Source organism: Echinops telfairi, unplaced genomic scaffold (assembly GCF_000313985.2).
Source record: "Echinops telfairi isolate 266 unplaced genomic scaffold, ASM31398v2 ScPeMD7_18;HRSCAF=68, whole genome shotgun sequence".
Taxonomy (NCBI): domain Eukaryota; kingdom Metazoa; phylum Chordata; class Mammalia; order Afrosoricida; family Tenrecidae; genus Echinops; species Echinops telfairi.
In genome coordinates, this window is record NW_022103915.1 from 93,452,105 (window position 1) to 93,470,799 (window position 18,695).

The 18,695-nt window shown below is 46.5% G+C and overlaps 1 protein-coding gene across 3 annotated transcripts in view; it reads left to right on the forward strand.

Annotated features, from left to right (window-relative positions):
- The window catches only part of CDIN1 (CDAN1 interacting nuclease 1), a 250,638-nt gene extending 235,808 nt beyond the window's left edge, over positions 1-14,830 (forward strand). For all 3 annotated transcript variants that reach the window (XM_045288062.1, XM_004712685.2, XM_030884991.2), the window contains one exon: positions 12,571-14,830. In XM_045288062.1, coding sequence (XP_045143997.1) covers positions 12,571-12,700 — 130 coding nt within the window. In that variant the 3' untranslated portion in view covers positions 12,701-14,830. The remainder of the gene's footprint in view (positions 1-12,570) is intronic.
- The last annotated feature ends 3,865 nt before the right edge of the window (positions 14,831-18,695 follow it).

Consider the following 18,695-nt stretch of genomic DNA (forward strand, 5'->3'; position numbering starts at 1 on the left):
GGTGTGGGTGTGATTTTTCTTCTTTTCTTCTTTGTTTTTCTTTTGAAAAGAACCATAAAAGTAGCCGTGGTTCACCTGCAAGGCCAGCAGACCCAGCCCCATCTCAAGGCAACGGGGTCCCAGGGGCCTCACATGATTCTCGGCCTCTCTTACAGGAGGACTATGGGCACCGGTGCAAAGACCAGTTGGTAGCCTTAAAAGCAACAAGGAACGCATGCTCCTGAGGAACCTGGGAGGCAAATAAGCCCCGGTGGGCTGGGGTTTGTAGTCCAAATCCAGTTCACTTAAAGAGTTTGATATCTCTTCACTCATCTTAAACACCTTAAGGTATTTGGAGAGGGAGGAAGAAATAAAACAGATGAACCTGCTGAGATATGGACCAGAGCGGTAGTTGTTCATTTTGATTGATGCTTTTACAACCTTATCTTGGAGATAAAACCCACTGTAAACAAAAACCTACCTCAATTGATGGTATTTAAAGAGAGTATGAGCCACCTGTGTGCTTCCCAGGTACTTGCAGCTTCTCTTAAGCTGCCAAAGTCTGCCCACTCCCACAGCTACCAACTCCACCGCCAGTAGTGTCATTTCCAGGGCTGGCTCTTACCAGCTGTCCACTGCACCACCATCTTCCCCCACAGCATCCCGGAACACATCCACTCCTGATAGCCACACCACAGGGAGTGCTCCTGGGCTGACACTCGTTAGAAGATTGGTCTTGAAAGATTGACTTGAACTCACCCAGAGATGCCTCCGAAGGCAAGTCTGACCATGTGCTTGGGGAAGACCACAGCCTTGCACATGCTCGGAGCAGTTCTACTCCGTCCACACGAGGTTGGCAGGTGGCAGACTCCTCAACGACAACCAATCACATGATAAAGTCTTATCAGCCAAAGACATTTGGGTTTCCTTTTTCATGTTCGGATGCATGATAGCAGTCACACGACTGGAGTGCAAGTGAGAGTGCGAGCCCTAGTGGATTCATACATATATGTATCAACCAACTAACAGATTTATTAACTGATTTCTGGGCCCCACTGGCTTAATAACAGTCTGTACATCCTGCAATTACTTGACTGTTAAGTGCAGGTTCAAATTATCCACATTCTCTGTTTCAGATAACCTATTCTTTGATTGTTTGAAACTACATGGTCATTTTGCCTGATGAGCTGGTGGTGGTGGTGGTGGTGGTGGCGGTGCCCGAGTCAGTTCTGACTCATAGTGACCCTATGCACAGCAAGATGAACTGCTGCCTGGTCCTGCGCCACCCTCGCCGTTATTCTTATGTTTGAATCCACCGTGTCCATCCATCTGGTTGAAGAGCTTGCTCTTTTTGGCTGCCTGGTGATCTCGGCAGGTACAACTTGTATTTGGCTGTTACCCTTTCGAGCATTCGCCTGCATAGATCTATAAACTTGCGAGGCTTGCCCTCGGGGATTGTGTTAGTTACCCAAGCAAAGTTTCCTTATCATGAAACATTTATTGTGGACGAGACAAAAGTTTTAACTACCCATTTAGAGTAAGTTGGGATCTGACATACCTGAAGCATTGTGTCACATTTGGTTAATGATAGATTTATAGGGCAAACATGTATCAGGCTTAATCCTGTAGTTATATGACTTTGCCAAGGATAAAAATTCCGATAATTTTTTATTTTAAGCAGACTTTTATATGTCCAAAACTCATAAATCTCCCTGAGCTGTGAGATAAACGTCGCGCTGAACTCTGAGTTACCCTGTGATATTTTAAGAACTGAGCCAAGTGAAGAGGAGAGAGACCCTGTTCCCCTGTACTTAATAATAAAAGTCTTTGAGTTATAGTGTTGGAAAAGAATATTGACTGTACCAGGGACTGCCAGAAGAACGAGCAAATCTGTCTTGGAAAAAGTACAACCAGAATGCTCCATAGAGGCGAGGATAGCAAGACGTGTCTCCTGTCCCGTGGGGAATACGATTAGGAGCGTCTAGTCCCTGGAGAAGGGCGTCATCCACTTAAAATAGGGGGCCAGCCTCCAGGGCACTTCCCAACAACAGTGTGTTAAAGATCCATGCTTGGGGTCAGAAAAAATGATAGAATTAAAATATCTATTGTATTCTATGTCAATAATATTCATAAAATTGGAAATCAAGAGTTCAGAAATGACCTCAAAAATTTAACGAAGTGAGTCTAGGCCAGGCTAACTGGCCAACACCAAGATAGATGTTGCCCACGCTTTGCCAAGCTTCATGATCTCTATCCATTATGGTTGTCATATCAATTATAAATTCTCTGGCATCAAACACTAAATCAGCTGAAATGATGGGTTTGCCTTTGGCATGTTTCCCCGGGGAAATAACTGAGAAACATGTAATAATTCACACAACCAATTTTGTAAACTACCCCAACTTTTGGAAGAAGCCGGGTGTATAAATCTAGGTAGATGGGCTATGATTTGTACTCAGGGTCGGCTGGAGTGTTCTCTCACTCTTTGTACTTAAATGTTTCTTAAGTAAATATGGCCTGGGCCACTTGGTTACTCAGAAGTTCTCGGTTTCCATCACTGCATTCGATGCTTCTCTCTTGTTCCCGTTTTGAGAATGAGTCCTGCCCACTCGTGCATCATCCTCTTTTAAAACAAAAACACCTTTTTTAGGAAGACTTCTAGAAGAGTGGAGTACCATTGTTCTCATCATTCTTGCACTGTGAACCTCTGAGCATTTCTAGTTTGGCAATTTATAATTCACGACTCATGTGAACCGATATGCTCTGTGCTGCAAATTGAGAAGTTCTACGCAGCTTAGTGGAGGATTCTTTCTGGTCGACACAGGATGGATACCTGGTACGTCCACTCTCACTGGTACATTCGCCCAGAACAATCATTTCTCCAAGAGAGCAGATGAAAGACAAGCTGTTGTCTGTCTTTGTTTCCTAGGCTCCCCGTCTCAGTTTTTCTCTCTGAGGAGAGATTTATCAAAGGCTCGGAAGTGTGTGACCGTTTAAGTACAGCCAACACAACTTCACATGAGGTGGAATTGAGCCTTTCCTCGGTAACTTAAGGTGGACATGAAAGCGCCCCATTATATAAACACCAAGGAGGATTTCAGGGGGTTATAGTGGTGTCTTGATAGGCATTTAAATTTTCCTCAGAAAAATATACTGGCTGTTTATTTTTCATGTGTCGTAAAGGGCTACAGTGAATCGGCATTCCCCACATATTTTACTCGACATTATGGAAAGTGAGTTAATGTTACAAAAGTATGAAATTGCTTTTTTAATAGCAGAGAGCTTACTCTTTTTTTTTTTTCTTTTTTAACATTTTATTAGGGACTCATACAATGGTTATCCCAATCCATACACACATCAATTGTGTAAAGCACATTTGTACATCGTTTCTCAAAACATTTTCTCTCCATTTAAACCCCCGACATTGGGTCCTCATTTTTCCCCTCCCTCCCCCCTCCCCCCTCCCGCATGAGCCCTTGATAGTTTATAAATGGGTATTTTGTCATATCTTGCCCTGTCCGACGTCTCCCTTCACCCACTTTTCGGTTGTCTGTCCCCCAGGGAGGAGGTCACACACAGTTCCATGTAATCGGTTCCCTCTTTCCTACCCATTCTCCCTTTACCCTCCCTGTTTTGCCACTCACACCACTGGTCCTATAGGGCTCATCCATCCTGGATTCCCTGTATTTTCAGTTCCTATCTGTACCAGTGTACCTCCTCTGGTCTAGCCAGTCTTGCAAGATAGAATTCGAGTCATGGTAGTGGGAGCAGGGAGGAAACCTTTAGGAACTAGAGGAAGATTGTATTTCTCATCATTGTTACATTGCACCCTGACTGGCTCCTCTCCTCCCTGAGACCCCTCTGCAAGGGGATCTCCTGTGGCCTACTAATGGGCTTTGGATCTCCACTCCGCACTCCCCCCATCATTCACTATGGTAAGATTTTTTGTTCTGATGATGCCTTACACCTGATCCCTTCGACACCTCGTGGTTGCTTAGGCTGGTGTGCTTCTTCCATGTGGGCTTTGTTGCTTCTGAGCTTGATGGCCGCTTGATTACCTTCAAGCCTTTAAGACCCCAGACGAGCAGAGAGCTTACTCTTATCGAAGGTTCTCTTTCTTTTGTCATTTTAATTCGCAAGCACAGACATGCCAAACAAACAGGTAAATAAAACAGCCAAGTAATCATATTTACTTCATCTTCAGAAACTACCAGAAAAAAGGTATATTTGCGTTGTGTTTTAAATTGACCATAGTGCCAGAACCTTATGATGTTATATTACATGATCACTAATCTATTATTGTACACACGTTTACACGCAGACATAAGTGCATACATACTTTGCATATAAACATGTGCAAGCATATTTCACTGGGACTGAAAAGTTATTTACAACTGTCCAGAGATACATACAACCGTGATTAACAAGTGCATAACCAATGTACAACACACAGATTAAAACTAAATAAACAGTGTAAGAGTTTATTTTAAAACAAGTACAAGATGTTTTATATTTCTACTTTGTCCTGAACTGTGGGTTGAAAGTGCATTCTTCATAAAAACCACATGCAAGTACTTTTGATGGCGAAACAATTGTGTTCCCACAGCCACATGTCTGCACCCATCCTCTAAAGGTAGCGTCGGCCCCACGCAGTAACCCCACATGGAGAGAAAAACACATGCATGGATGGATGGATGCCTCTCTGTGTAGGGGTCTGGGCTGGCCCTTCCAGAAAGAAGGAACGTTATGTTCGACAGTTGATTGGAAAAGGATCCCTGATGCCCCCGAGGCAAATGCGCAGCTCAACCAGAGGCTGGCGGTTCAAAGCCAGCAATCACTCTGCAGGAGAAGGAAGTTTGAGTGGAAAAAAAGATTTAAATCACTACAACTAGGTTGCATTGTTATTGTTTTTATTGTTGTGAAGACACAGGTAAATAGGAAACTTGCCTGGAATCATTTCACAGATTACTTGTCTTCCATCAAATAAAAATTGGGTACTTTGTTGACTTGATCCAGATTTGTATTTTAGGAGCCTCGTGCATTGACACTATTCGTTTTTATGTGATCGTGGTAATTCAGCACAATGGGAAGAGAAATATTTGCTCTCTACCATGAGTTTCCTTTATCCTGTGCAGGAACCCTGGTGGCATAGTGAGTTATGTGTTGGGCTACGAACCACAGAGTCAGCAGTTTGAATCCACCAGTCCCCCTGTATGAGAAAGATGAGACTTTCTGTGCACCTAAACGTTTACGGCCTCAGAAGGACCCCTGGAGCCAGTTTTACTCTGCCATAGAGTCACTGTAAGTCAAAACTGACCTGAAGGCAGCGAGTTACACTGAGACAAAGTAGGTATTAGTATTGCATTGGGTAAATCTGCTGCAATTCCGGGAGCTTAAGTGGAGAGGAAAGAGTTGTATGAGCCCTTAATAAAATGATTTTTTAAAAAAGACCTCTTTAAAGCATTGAAAAGTAAGGATGCCGCTTTGAGGGCTAAGTAATGTCTGACCTAAACCCTGGTATTTTCAATCACCTCATATGCATGTGGAAGTTGGACTAAGGAAGGCTGCAGAAGAACGGATGCGTTTGAATGATGGTGGCAGAAAATATTGAAAGTCCCCTGGACTTCCAAAAGAACAGACAAATCTATTTTGGAAGACGTACAGCCAGAATGTTCCTTAGAAGCAGGGATGGCGAGACTTTGTCTCACATACTTTAGATAATGTTACCGGAAAAGGACAGTATGCTTGGTAAAGCGGAGGAGCAGCGAAAAGGCGGAAGCCGCTCTACTACAGTGACTGCAATGAAGGGCTCAGAGACGAGCAGATTTGTGAGGCTGGCACAGGACTGAGCAGTCTCGTTCTGTGTACACGGGCCACTGGGAGCCGGAACCGACTCGGTGGCACCTAAACAGCAGCAGTGTGAACCCCAACACCCTTGACTTTCATAGGACGTTTCTAGAGAGCGATCAAACCATACTTTCCAAGACCATATCATCATTTTCTCATAGAGTGGAAAACATCAATAAGCCAAGTGAATACCATGAGCACGAGATGCAACTCTCTTCTAAAGATGCGAGGTGCCTAGGCTTTAGTAAAGAGATCGAGCTCTGCTGGGTTCACTGAGTCAACCACGTTTAACAGATCTGAGCCTTCTTTTCTGGGGAAGCAAGTTTCCGCCTCGTCTGCTTACGCAGATCTGTTGGCTCCATCAGTTTTCCTCAGAACCTATTCCAGCTGCTCCCTTCCGTTTATATGAACAGGCTGTTGCAGTCTCCGATCTGCTCCTCCTCCTTTGTGTTTAGATTCTGCCCCAGAGCTTCGGAATCCCATCGCAGCGTGAGTGAGGCATTTCTCTTGTCTGGACTTCCTGTAAGGAACCTGTAATTCTCATTCCTTAGCTTGCTTCCACCTGATTGTCAAGAGCTTCAAATGCACTTCCTCAGACGTAGTCATTCGCATGCCTCGTGCTTGAATTGTCGGCTGTTTTTCCATATACTTTCTGAATGTGGTGGCACTGAAATCAAAATGGGTATCGAGACATACTTTTTAGGACGAGACTATTGACTGCACAGAAGAATTATTCCTTGTAGACAGGCGAGTCCCAAATTCATATATCAAGCGTTTGATTCATTGCTTTGTTTGGGGTCTCTGCTCTTCTATCTTTTCCAGATATTATAAATCTCTTCCAGAGTTGGGTTGCTTTTGTAAGATCCTGTGCAAATACAAGGCATAATGAGAGACGGTTCAGGGGAAGAGTGCAGGCCACCGAGCCAGGCTTCTTGGGTTCAGAGGGAAACCCTGCCACTCACGAACCACGAAATCGTCCGTGTCTCGGTCTCTCGTGCCATGAAACCTCAGCTTCCCCGTGCTGTCTCGTGTTTGATAGGGATATTCCCCTTAAATGTGCATCAGAACCCCCCATAACACCCTCAGTACGGTCTAGTCATTGCAAGCGGCATTTCCTCTCACTTGCTGGCTGCCGTTACATCACCCTATTTATAAGATTTTCCAGAGTCCAAAACTGGTTCTTCCACCTTTTAGCTTTGAGACTTTAGGCAAGAAACCTGTGTCTCGGTTTCTTCATCTGGAAAGTGGGGGCAACAATTGTACCTACCTCTTAGGATTGGCATGAAAATTAAATAGGTGATTGTGGTCTGAAACAACATCTGTCACTCACCACCAACTCACTACCATGGGGTCAATGCCGACTCATCGTGAGCCTAAAGGACAGGGTAGAACTACCCCTGGAGGGTTTTGTGACTGTTGTGACTAGTATTACTATCTCTGACCTCTAAGTATGTCATCGGCATGCACATTCTGAGACCCTGATGTTGCTGTGGGTGAAGCATTGGGCTTTTAACCAGAAAGTCAGTGGTTCAAACAGACCATCCACTCCATGAGAGAATGATGAGGCTGCCTGCACCTGTCAAGACGTGGCAGTTCTGTTCGACCCAATAAGGCCACCGAGCCATGGCACTGCTCCAGGCCTGTGAGCACACGGATCTCCAGAAAGTGGTAACTGTGTCATTAACCAATTGCAGAACTGTCTGATCCTATTATGACTGACGTTGTATCTTCCATCTTGTCCTGGAGCGTATCTGTTGTGTGCCAGGCTCTGTGCTAGACCCGGAGCATGAATATAAATAAATATGACCTTTACCGCCAGTGGTCCAATGGTACAAGAAGATAACTGGCAAACAGAAGGATCCCTGGGAAGCAGATGTGCACAAACCCCACAGAAGATGCCTAGCTTTAGTTCCCTGGGCTCCCGTTTCATTTCTCTAAAGACCTTCAACTGGGAGGAGACGCAAGATCACCTTCGGAACATCACCTTGGTGCTTGTGATTTATGAGCAACTTCATCATCCGTACCCTCCAGGTCTGCCATGACTCTTGACTTTCACCTCCCCGGGCTTCAAGGGGTGTTGGTTGTTTTTGACCAAATTTGGCGGTTTTTTATATGCAGGCAAAATGACTTCTTCCAAACTGACTCACATTCCCAAGTCTGTTCCTCCAGAGCCCTTACAATCCACTTGACCTTTTGACTTGGCAGGAGCGTAGTAGCCCTGACATCGTGACAAATCTGGAAAATGTATTTTGCCGAATCAACTCCGATACGGGGTAGACATCCTGTTACTGAGTGTTCCCGGGCCAGTCAGGGAGGCCGCCGTTGCCGTTCGGGTAGCTAGCGGATCAACCCCTGTGCTTTACATGTTCTCTTAGAACCAGGAATGTCCACTGTTTCCTCTTAAACCTGTGACCAGAGCCTCTGGCTTGTATTGGTAACAAAGGTTATATTTACCTTCCCGCGGATCTCCTCCGTGTCCGGTGGTGCCACAGTCGATGGGAATAGACGTCAAAAGGGTGAAATGGCCCAATCCCTAACGGTGGATGTGACCTATATAAAGTGTGCTGGGGTCCTATTTTCTCCCTGTTTTATCCCGCGCAGAAGCAGTCCCGACCATTGGGCTGCTCAGGTTTGGGTCTGCCTGCTTTGTTCGTTTTCAAATCATCAACCCAAACAGGCCCTTCTGTTGTTTCCGATAATCAAAGGATCGAGTCTATCGAGTTGCTTAATGTGGCCAACCTATTTAAAAAAACAAAAGCAGACATGCTGTTGAAAAGCTGTCTCGGCAGCATCTGACTATCTCCAGGCCCTGAGCTGTCTGAGCACTCTCAGAAAGGCCCCGGCAGTGTTGGTGTCAGGAAGAGGGCCCTTCGCACTCAACACTCCCTATCCTTTTGGTCAATGAAGGCCTCACGCTCTGAAAGCCTCTGTCCACCGTGCTCCATTCTCACAGGGAAGTGGTGGTCCCTTGCCTTTGGTTAATTAAGTGCATAGTCCCAACCAACTTTTGAGCTGTAGGAGAGAGCTAGTGTAACACACCTAAGCTCATTTAAAACCTCCGCAGGGCTAAGCAACTAGCCGACGGAAGAGCGTTCGGATGACGACGGAACCTACTGCACAGATCTGCTTAGCCCCTGCGGGGGCTCTTGGTGGTGAACCACTGCATGAAATGTTCAGGGGCACGGACTTCCAAAGACTCTCCGGCTTGCGCATCTCACCTGTTGCCTCGCAAGGGAAACAAGTCCATTGTCTAGTGGTTCTCAACCTTCCTGATGCCACCACCGTTTCAGACAGTTCCTCATGTGGTGGTGACCCCCCCCCACCACCATAAAATTATTGCTACTTCATCACTGTAATTTTGCTACTGTTATGAATCAGGCGACCCCTGGGAAAGGGCTGTTCGACCCCCAAAAGGGTCACGACCCACGGATTAAGAACCCCTGGTCTGGAGCATCGAAGTGCCCCCAGACTGGCTGTTCTGCCTAGAACATGCCCTTTCCCTACAGAGCCGCCCTGCTCCATGTCCTCCGGCTCATGATTTAGCTGTTCAGGGCGAGTGCGGGCGGCGCTTGCTCTCTGAGTGCTGGTGATGTGTGTTTTTGTTTTATTAAATCCTTAAAATACTGGGCTTGTTGTTTGCGATCCCCATATATTCTTTTGTTCTTCTCAGTGACTGGTTAGATCACATTTCCCCCCTTCTCTCTGTAAAAATATCGGTGCCTTTCTGCAGAACACCGTGGTCTCCAGAAGGGCCGCGTAGTAAAAGGGAGGAATGTGCTGAGCAGGCGGCGATGTCTCTCAAGCTATGACTCAAAGAGGCTTGACTGATGGGGAGGTGGAGGCTCCTCAGACAGGGCCTGTCTTCCCGCTCTTGCCAGCATTCTTCTGACAAACCTGGGACCATTGGGTACCAGTCACCGAGCTCTTTGTCAAATACACTAAGTCCCCAGGTTACGAAGATCCGACTTACCAGTAATGCTTGCCCTTTGATGTTCTATAGTGGTTACACTTTGGGCTGTTAACCATAAGATCAGCAGTTCAAACCCACCGGCTGTTCCACAGGAGAAAGATGGCAGTGAGTTTGGCTTTGGTTTTTTGAAGTGATTGAACTAACCCCTAAATAGTAATAAGAAACTCCCTGCCGTCGAGTCCGTTCTGACTCATAGATGCCCTACAGGACAGGGCCAAACTGCCCTGGCGAGTTTCTGAAACTCTAACTCTTTATGGGAGTAGAAAGTCCCATCTTTCTCCCTCGGAGAAGCTGGTGGTTTTGAGCTGCTGACGTTGTGGTTAACAACCAAACACTTCACCGCCACACCACCAGGGCGTCAGTCCCTCCTAGCAATAAATTGACATCACCTTTCACTTGCTGCACATGCAACTTGCAGATCATTGAAAAGGCTTTGCGCCTTTCACTGCTCTGTGTAAGGCTAAATGAGAACATGCACCTGGTCATATACAAATTCAGTTTAAAGACACTCTGAGAAATGATCTCGTTTATTACCCAGGTATTGCCCGTACAGATTCCAAACAGCAATCATGTGTTCTAGTTATAGACAACTAATTGTGATTAAAAGTTATTAAGAACCCCTGGGTTAAACGGACACAAGTCCTTATCCAGGTATGAATTCCTGGTGTGCATCTGTGCTCTGGATCCACACACAAACGCACACACACATCCCGCTCCCACCCCTACCACCACCCCCGCAACAGTAGTTTAATGCTTCCAACCTCAGGGGCCACTCTTCCTCGGACATGCTGAGGAAGAAAGGAGCATTTTGAGCCGGTACTGGGTTCAGGTAACTTTGGGGGGGCCTGGTGCCCTAGGACTTCTCCTCACCCTGCCCACGCAGCTATATCCCCTAGAGCAAGGTGGGTTGATGAGTGGCTTTCTCAGGTTTCTGCCCCTCCGTGTGAGGGTACCCCAAAACTTCCAGTTAATCTCAAATACAAGTGGAGGTTGACTCCCCCACTGAAGTGGATCCCCAAATCTACCACTACGTGACATCTCGTTGAACTTGTCCCTGTGCGTCCGGTATCTCACAGCCCATCCTCCGCTGTTAGCTTTGGCAAGCACGCCACAGCATGTAATAAATCACAGAAGAAACAAGCTCTCTGGCCTCGCATGGTGCAGCCTGCTGTAATGTTCCAGTACAGAAAGCAGTTCTGTTTTTAGACATCCTTTTACTAACCCAACATTCATAATTTATGATTTCACTGTAAAATTCCTGCAACACTACACCAAAAGTAGTGCTGCCCTTTAATTAAGTGCTCTCAGTAGGAAAAACGTGAAACTGATGTGCAAAACATCTCCCTGTGTATGGTGATTGATAGTGATTACATCTTTATGAACCTAGCCTAAAGGTCTCCGCTTCCTGAAGGGCGAAGGAGTCGGGCCACTTCCTGAGCCTGCTTAGCAGGGATCAGTCATGCTAACAGGAATCCGAGACGGTTCAGAAGCACGGTGTAGGAGAGTTGAGGTGTCAAGCCTGCGCCCGGCTGTGTCCAGAAGGCGGTGGGCCATTCATTATTCCTCATTCACATGATAAGAATCTACAGCCAGATACCATGCAGTGTCCACACTCAGAGAGCTGGTGCGGCTGAAGGGTGAAGAATGAGAGACGGTCTCTTTGAGGGAGCCCCCTGAGTCATGTGAGGTTTGGGGGCAGGGGGGTCATTGCTATTGTTTGGTCTGGTTTCGTAAGACCATCCAGAAGGAATGCCAGGTCCTGTGAGCGCGTAAACAGATTATTAAACCAGAAGTGTATCTCAACGTGTTCCACGTTGTAAACACCGCTTGTCCCACGTTCTCTCTCTTGGAGAATGTGCAGAACAAGCGAGTTAATTGGGGAGACAGTGCCGCGGAATGGTAGGCGTTCTTCAATGGTACGTGGCTCCCTTGCTCGCTCGCTCAGGGGCTGCTCAGAACTTGGAGGTTGGCTTTCGCCCTCGGACGCCTCAGCAGGAAAGCCTGGAGATGGTCGACTTGCAAATACTGCAGTCAGCCGTGACAAACCTATGGGGCCCAGACTCACGCGGACACGCCGGGGTGCCCCGGAGGGGGCTCAATGGCACCAGCGTGGTTTCGAATGTTACTCAGGACTCTAGAACGCACTGCCTTCCAGTGGATGCCGGAGGCCGGGCTCCCTGCAGGACAGAGTGGCCCTGCTCCTGTGGGTTTCCGAGACTGTCCATCTTTATGATGCCCACCACCTCATCTGTCTCCCGAGGAGCAGCTGGTGGTGTCTAACTGGGGACCTTGCAGGTAGCAGCCTAACTTGTAATGCACTACACCACCTGGCTTCCATTTTCTTTAAGAGACTAAAATCCCAAATCTGATGCTTCCCCATTTAAATGACTTTAAGCTCAGCACTGAATCTACTTTGGGTGGTTTGGCCCCCCACCCCCACTCCCACTTTCGTCACCTAAGTAATCACATCAGCCCAAGCCCATAGCCCTCGCTGAAAGGAAACTAGAAGAATCCACGTCTACAAGATGCGGTAAAGAAGAGAGGACAGATCCACCCAGGGTGGCAATTCTTGTATTAAACTTGTGAGGGGGGGCGGTCTGTTTTCAGTATACACTTAACTACTTTCAGGCATACCTGTAGCAGCTCAAACAATAGCTGGGTACAATGAAGACATTTGATTATTTGGATGAATACTTCGAAATTCCTCAAAAAAACTTGTTTCTTTCTGGAACGGCATTACAGATTGATGCGTGTCCTTTTCTCGTGTTTCACAGGTTCGGGCCTGGCTTAGTCATCTACTGGTATGGATTTATCCAGGAGCTGGACTGCAACCGGGAGAGGGGCATCCTGCTCAAAGCCTCTTTCCCCACGGACATTGTCACCTTAGGCCACAGCGTAGCCTGACCCTGAGGATCCGGAAAGCGAAGCTGGGAGGAAAAGGTGAACCCGGAAGCAATTTTACTTTCCTGCAGCGTAAACTCCTGGCAACATCTGCCTTGAACTCCAGCTGAACTCTTGCTGCCCGTGGTCACAGCACTGCCTCGTTAGACAAACACATCAGGAGTTTCTGCCTTCCTTCATCCCTTGCCGACGTGAACGGCCAAGAACCACAGACACAGCCCACTCATTATCAGCATTTCTGTCTCTGTCAAGCAGTTAGTTTATAGATAGTCATAATCTTTCTTCCTTCCGGATGGTTTCTCCTTCTGTCCTGAACAAAAGAAAAAATGTGGAGACTAAAAGGTGTGATTTTTCAGTTCTCCTCCCAGTTACTGAGTCACCCTCCTAGCCCACCCCAGCCCTGCCCAGCCCGACTCCATTCATTAGCTCTCCCTCCAGACTGCCCCACACCCAGAGTCCTATGACAGTCTCAGGCATAATCTAGCCTGAGATTAAACTGGAAAGACCGAGGTCCGACACTAAGCATTCGCTCTCACCTGCAGGGCCCCAGGGCCCTCCATGATCCTATCGTGAGCCGGGCATCACCTGGCTCGGTCCTTACATGGCATCCTGACCTCTGTGGCATTACATGGAGCTGCAAACCACACGTCTATTTTTTAATGAGGAGTTCTTTTTTATGTTGCTTATTTAAACTCCAAACATGTAACTCTCATCTCATTTCAAACTGTCAATTGCGTTGCGTCTAGGAACCTTACTATTTCTTTGGGTCGTGGGCTAAAAGGGAAGGCAATTGAAATTCGGACCTGGTATTGGCAAGTTTATTTCTAAACATGAGTAGTTGTCAGTATGTACGTTACCCAATAATTTTATAGGTTAAAAAAAAAATGTTTAAGCGCCTTTCAGTAGATTCTGCGTTGTATCTGCTTTTCATAATTGCATAGCAAATAGTGCAAGTATTGAGCTGTTTATGAATTAACTATATCAGAAATAAACCTCACTTAATTTTAAATAAGCAAAATCGGGGCGATTTTGGCTGTGTTCACTGTTTTCAGTTTTCCCTTACCGCCAACCTCTTTTGTCTTAACACAAAGCGTCAATACAGTCATTGTAATTAGTTAGTAAAATATTTCCCCCCCAACTGGAAAACAATCATTTTCACAATGTTGAAACTGATTGGTTTTGAAATGATTTTTTTAAGGGTACCTTTGGCAAACAACTGTAAGCTGCAGACAGCACTTGGTTCTTTCAAAGGCCTGAGTTATCTGTGCTTTGTTTTCTGGCCGAGAAAGTTTGGAAGGGTGCTGTCTGCCGCCTTCCTTTTCAGAGGGCACCCACAGAAAGCTGCGTGGCTGGCTGTTGGGACGTTCCTCCATTGTGGGCTACAGGAAGAGAGAGAGAGAGAGAGAGAGAGGAAGGAGGTGAAATGGCAGGGAGATGGCAGGTGAGCTTTGTTTCCATATGAAATTCATCCAGAAAGTTTTGAGAGTGAAATCAGAGCGCTTAGAAACCACTCCTATTGCCTTGATGTCTGAGGTGTTTCCACCTCTACGCAGAATAGTTTTGTTGCAACAACAGTATTGATTTAAAAATAAGTATATGTATTTTTCTAAAGCAAAATTGTTGCCAAGATTTATGTTCGAGGTATTGCATGAAGCTGTCTTGGTTGGTTTTTCCCCTTCTTTAGGAGTAAATTACACTTATCTGCACAGATATTGAAAGTCCCGTTAAACCCTATCAAGGACTGGTTTGTTTTACATTAAGCGAATCTATAATGAGAGTTCACAAATTTAAACAATTTTTTTCAAGTGCTTGCGTTTGGTAGTTATCCAGGCGGTGCCCTGACGATGTATCGTGAGGAGGTGCTGGCTGGTGTTTTCCTGCAGAAGCATCCCCTCCTGTTCAGGAATGAGGCCTGAAGATTTGGCCCTTACACAGGGGAAGAAAACCAGCAAACGATAGGCTGCAATACATTACAACTTGTTCAAAGTGAAGCTGTTTTCCACACAGAAGCTAATGGGATTATTGTATCTTTGACTTTTGGACTGGAGGGTGAGCGGAAAGAGAGTAATATTCCCAGCCCAGATGATTAGAGACCCCTTGTTCGTATACATTAAAACCACTTGTTGTCTGTGAGCAGATTGTTTATTTGCTTTGGGGGGGGGGGTGGCGCGGGGGTTAGACAATATAAATATCATCTCTAAGAAAGCAGTCATGGGGCAACCTTTTGTTCTTTATTTTTTATTGCTGTACTCATTAGTGTGTTAACAGTAAAACCAGCCTTGTCTGATGGAGCATCCTCCAAACTGTGCTAAAGAATGATTCCTGTGAAGCCAGGAAGCAGGAGTGTAAACAAAACTGTTGTAAAAGGAATTGTTGTTCTCTCCGCCATTTGCCCCTACTCCGCACTTACTGACTCTCAGGCTCCCACCCACGGTGCACATTTCCAGCAATTGGAAGAAATTAGGTAAGAACTCTGGCGTCTTGAGTAAAGGTTGCTTCCCTCCTGAGTCCCAAATCATGCATCCTTCTTATCCCACCCCTGTCCGAAGTCTTGGATGCAGGCAGCTGGAGGCCTGGGGCCTTTAACTCACGCACTTGGTGAGCGGCGGCCTCCTCCAAATTCCGGCCAGGCCGCCAGTGGAATGGCTGCTGTGTCACCAGGTGAGCGGAACTGCAGCTGCCTGTCACTCGGGAGTCTGGCAGACGCAGCAGAGGGGCGCAGAAAAGACGCAGGACTCTAGGGTAGGCCTCAAGATTCACTTGCACAGTTCGTTGTGCGAGGGCCGGCAGTCCTAGATGGGCTGACATTGCCGAGGAGAGTAAGAACGCCCCTTGGGGAAGGTAAGACTGTCCCCTCCAGGCTGCACATCCTGGCTCACTCACCTCGGCCTGTGGTTTCAAATGGCATAAACCATCCTGTCTGCCTCTAACCAGAAGCCACACAAGTACAGGAGTCACCGGGCAGAGATGAAGGAGCCAGGGACGTGGGTCACGGGGGAGGAAGCAGGCCCCCACAGAACCACTTCCAAAGTGTATCCTGGAAGCTGCGGAGCAGCCACTGAAGTGTCACCGAAGACTGATTGTCCCACAGTGACCTGGCCAGTGGAACCATGTGGATACAGGAAGCGTGCTAGATAGACTTGCCAAACAGCCCATCTCACAAACGGAGACGACCTGCTTGGATCAGGTAGAGGATCTCTCCAAACAAAGCTGATCCGGCATGGGTGACATTTAGTCTGGTGTCATGGACAGCCCTCCCTGCGCACACACACGCGCACACATGTGCACACACGCACACACACTCCTTCTGTTCATTTGCCATCCAGTGATGTATCTGCCAAGTCTTCTAAAATTCTCTTAAGATCACATAGACAAGTGGAGGCTCAGGGGCCCAAAGCAGAAAGCGGAGATCTCCGGGGGAAATCATTTTCTTTTCACCATAGGTGTGTGCACCTGCTCATTATCTACAAGCTTGATGCCACCCTGGAAAGGAAGATAATTTGTTGGTCTTTGGGGGCAGAGGGCGGGGTGGGGGGGTGTTGCATGAACTCATTCAAGCCACCAGGGGATTGTTTAGAACCCTGGATGAGGTAATCTACTAAATGGTCCCGGGGGAGAGGGGGGTACCCTAATTAATGCACAGCCTGAAGTGAACAGTTAATTCACTCGCCTCTCACTGGGGAGCTACTCCCATTGTTTCCTTTCTTCTTTGCAACCAAGATACCTTAGCCGTCTGCTCTTTTTACCCATTTGTAGACCTGCTGTTTCCATTGTATGACAGCTCCCTGCTTCCCTTCACGAGCCTTGGCGGGTTTCCTTCCACGGGGACATGTATTGCACTTTTATTCTCGCTACTACTCAGCTCTTTTTCTCTCTAGAAAATGATGCTGGGACCAAAATGCATCCCATCTAGGTTCCGATCGACACGGGTGGAGGGAAGGGGATTCAGGCACGCTTGGCCTAATCTCTTCGGGGAAAGCAGATCACAAGCATTCTCCATGTGCCAGAGGATCCAAACGCATGTGTGGCACCTGCCAGGTCCTATTCCTGAAAGCGCAGTTATTAGCATTTCAGTATTGTGTGTGGTCTGTGCCTGCGGTCAAGGTCTACTTCGACCTGCTGGTCCATTCCGACTCCTGGTGACCCTACCGGCCAGAGTAGGGCTTCCCAAGGCTGCAGATTCAGAAGCTGTTGCATCTTTCTTCCTCGTACCTTTTGCTCCTCAGCCAAGCCCCTGACCACTGCATCCCCAGGTCTCCTTTTGGCAAGTAGTTTGGCGAAAGTGGCCCAATCCCCTCACCCTCAGCACCCCCCATCCCCACATTGGAGGTTTTCCAGCTACTTGCAGGCAGTGTGCTGTTCACTTGGTTAGAAGTATGCATAAAAGTAGTATAACATCCGCATGATGTAGGTAGACAATCACTCCTAGCTCATTCTATTTAGAGGCAGCTTGCCATTTCCCATGTGGGGCAATGGGAACAAGTTGCCTTAAAGTAGAAGCACATTGTTACAAGGCAAAGAGAAAAAGCTCCCAGTTGGCACGCTCTTGATTAGGGTTCAGGAACAAAGCAACCTTAACTAGACAAGGATCTAAAAGGCCAGCAATGTCGCTTTACACAGACGAAGCCTCTCTCTGGCCCTGTCTGTATGAAGTCACTCTTCCGTTAAGGAAAGGGCACACGTGACACAAAGTTGGGATCATCTAAACATGCAACTCAAAATTAGATTCCCTATCTGTAGCAAACACATACAGGCAGTCTGAACCTGTTTGATTAAGGACATGCCAGGATTCCAAAGGCGAAGTAAGGAAAATGGAATTATGTATTAAATTCAATAATTACCAGAACAGCTTCGACTGCCCTTGTGTTTCTCGATTTCCTGCTATTGTCTGGATATGGCTGTTAGACAAAGAGCTGCGAGGTCAAGCACTATAAATTACAGTTTTCACACAATAGTAATCCACCAAAATATTCTCAAAGCTTGATCAAAGTGCTTCAAAAAGATTTTTAAGCTTCTCCACAATAGGGGGGTGGGGGACCGTTCATCTGATACCTCAATTGGTTTCCGTACCACAAAGTAAACTTGTGGTCTCATACTTTCTATAAAGCCCTGGTTTGGGTTTTTTACGTCTTTCTCTTCTGATTGTTTCATGCACAATAAGTAAATGAGGTTTTACATTTTCATCTAGCTCAACTAGAATAACCCACTTGCAGTTACTTGAATGTCAAGGAGACTATAGCTACAGAGAGCAGTATTTTGAAATAAGCACAACTTGACAGTATTTCATTGTCATATTGACCGTGTTACCCCTTGTGCCTGGGAACAAACCAGGTCTCGGTGGATTGACCTGGTGTTTTCATAGTCATTCCGGCCACAGATGTATTTACTTTTTCGCCCCTTTTCCTGCCTCACGTGGATTTATCTGGAGCTGTCTCCTGTCATAGGCAAGGATGATGGGAGGTACCTTAGTGATAGCAAAGCTAAGCAAATTCTAGGCCCAGCCATATATAAAGATAGTGCAGGGCCTCAGTAACAATGCATGGCTCAGCTAAAGACCCCTGGTGCTATGTCAGGGTAATTGTTATTTTTTAAAAGGAAGGTCATTTTGAAATGCTGACATGAAATATGACCAAGTCAATTAAGTAATAACCATTGAAGTTCAGAGTTTAATTGAGGCTGAACATGAAGCCAATGACCATTAACCCAGAGTGGCCGTTTATTGCTCAGAAGCTGCCTTGAGTTGAAGGAATAACACAGATACCAGCATTTTTTTCCTTTAAAAAAAATAAAGCCATTGTCCATTTTACTTTCCACACAGATACATTCAGAAATAACAATTTAGTGTTAATAGACCTGCTGTGTTTCCTAATTGTCATTGAACTTCTTTCACCGGACAAATAAAACTTCAGGCAATCAAAACTGTGGTCTCCCTTGTCGGAGACCACAGTTGCATGAGTGAACTGAAAGATAGGGACCTTTCCCTCGATTGATTTGATTT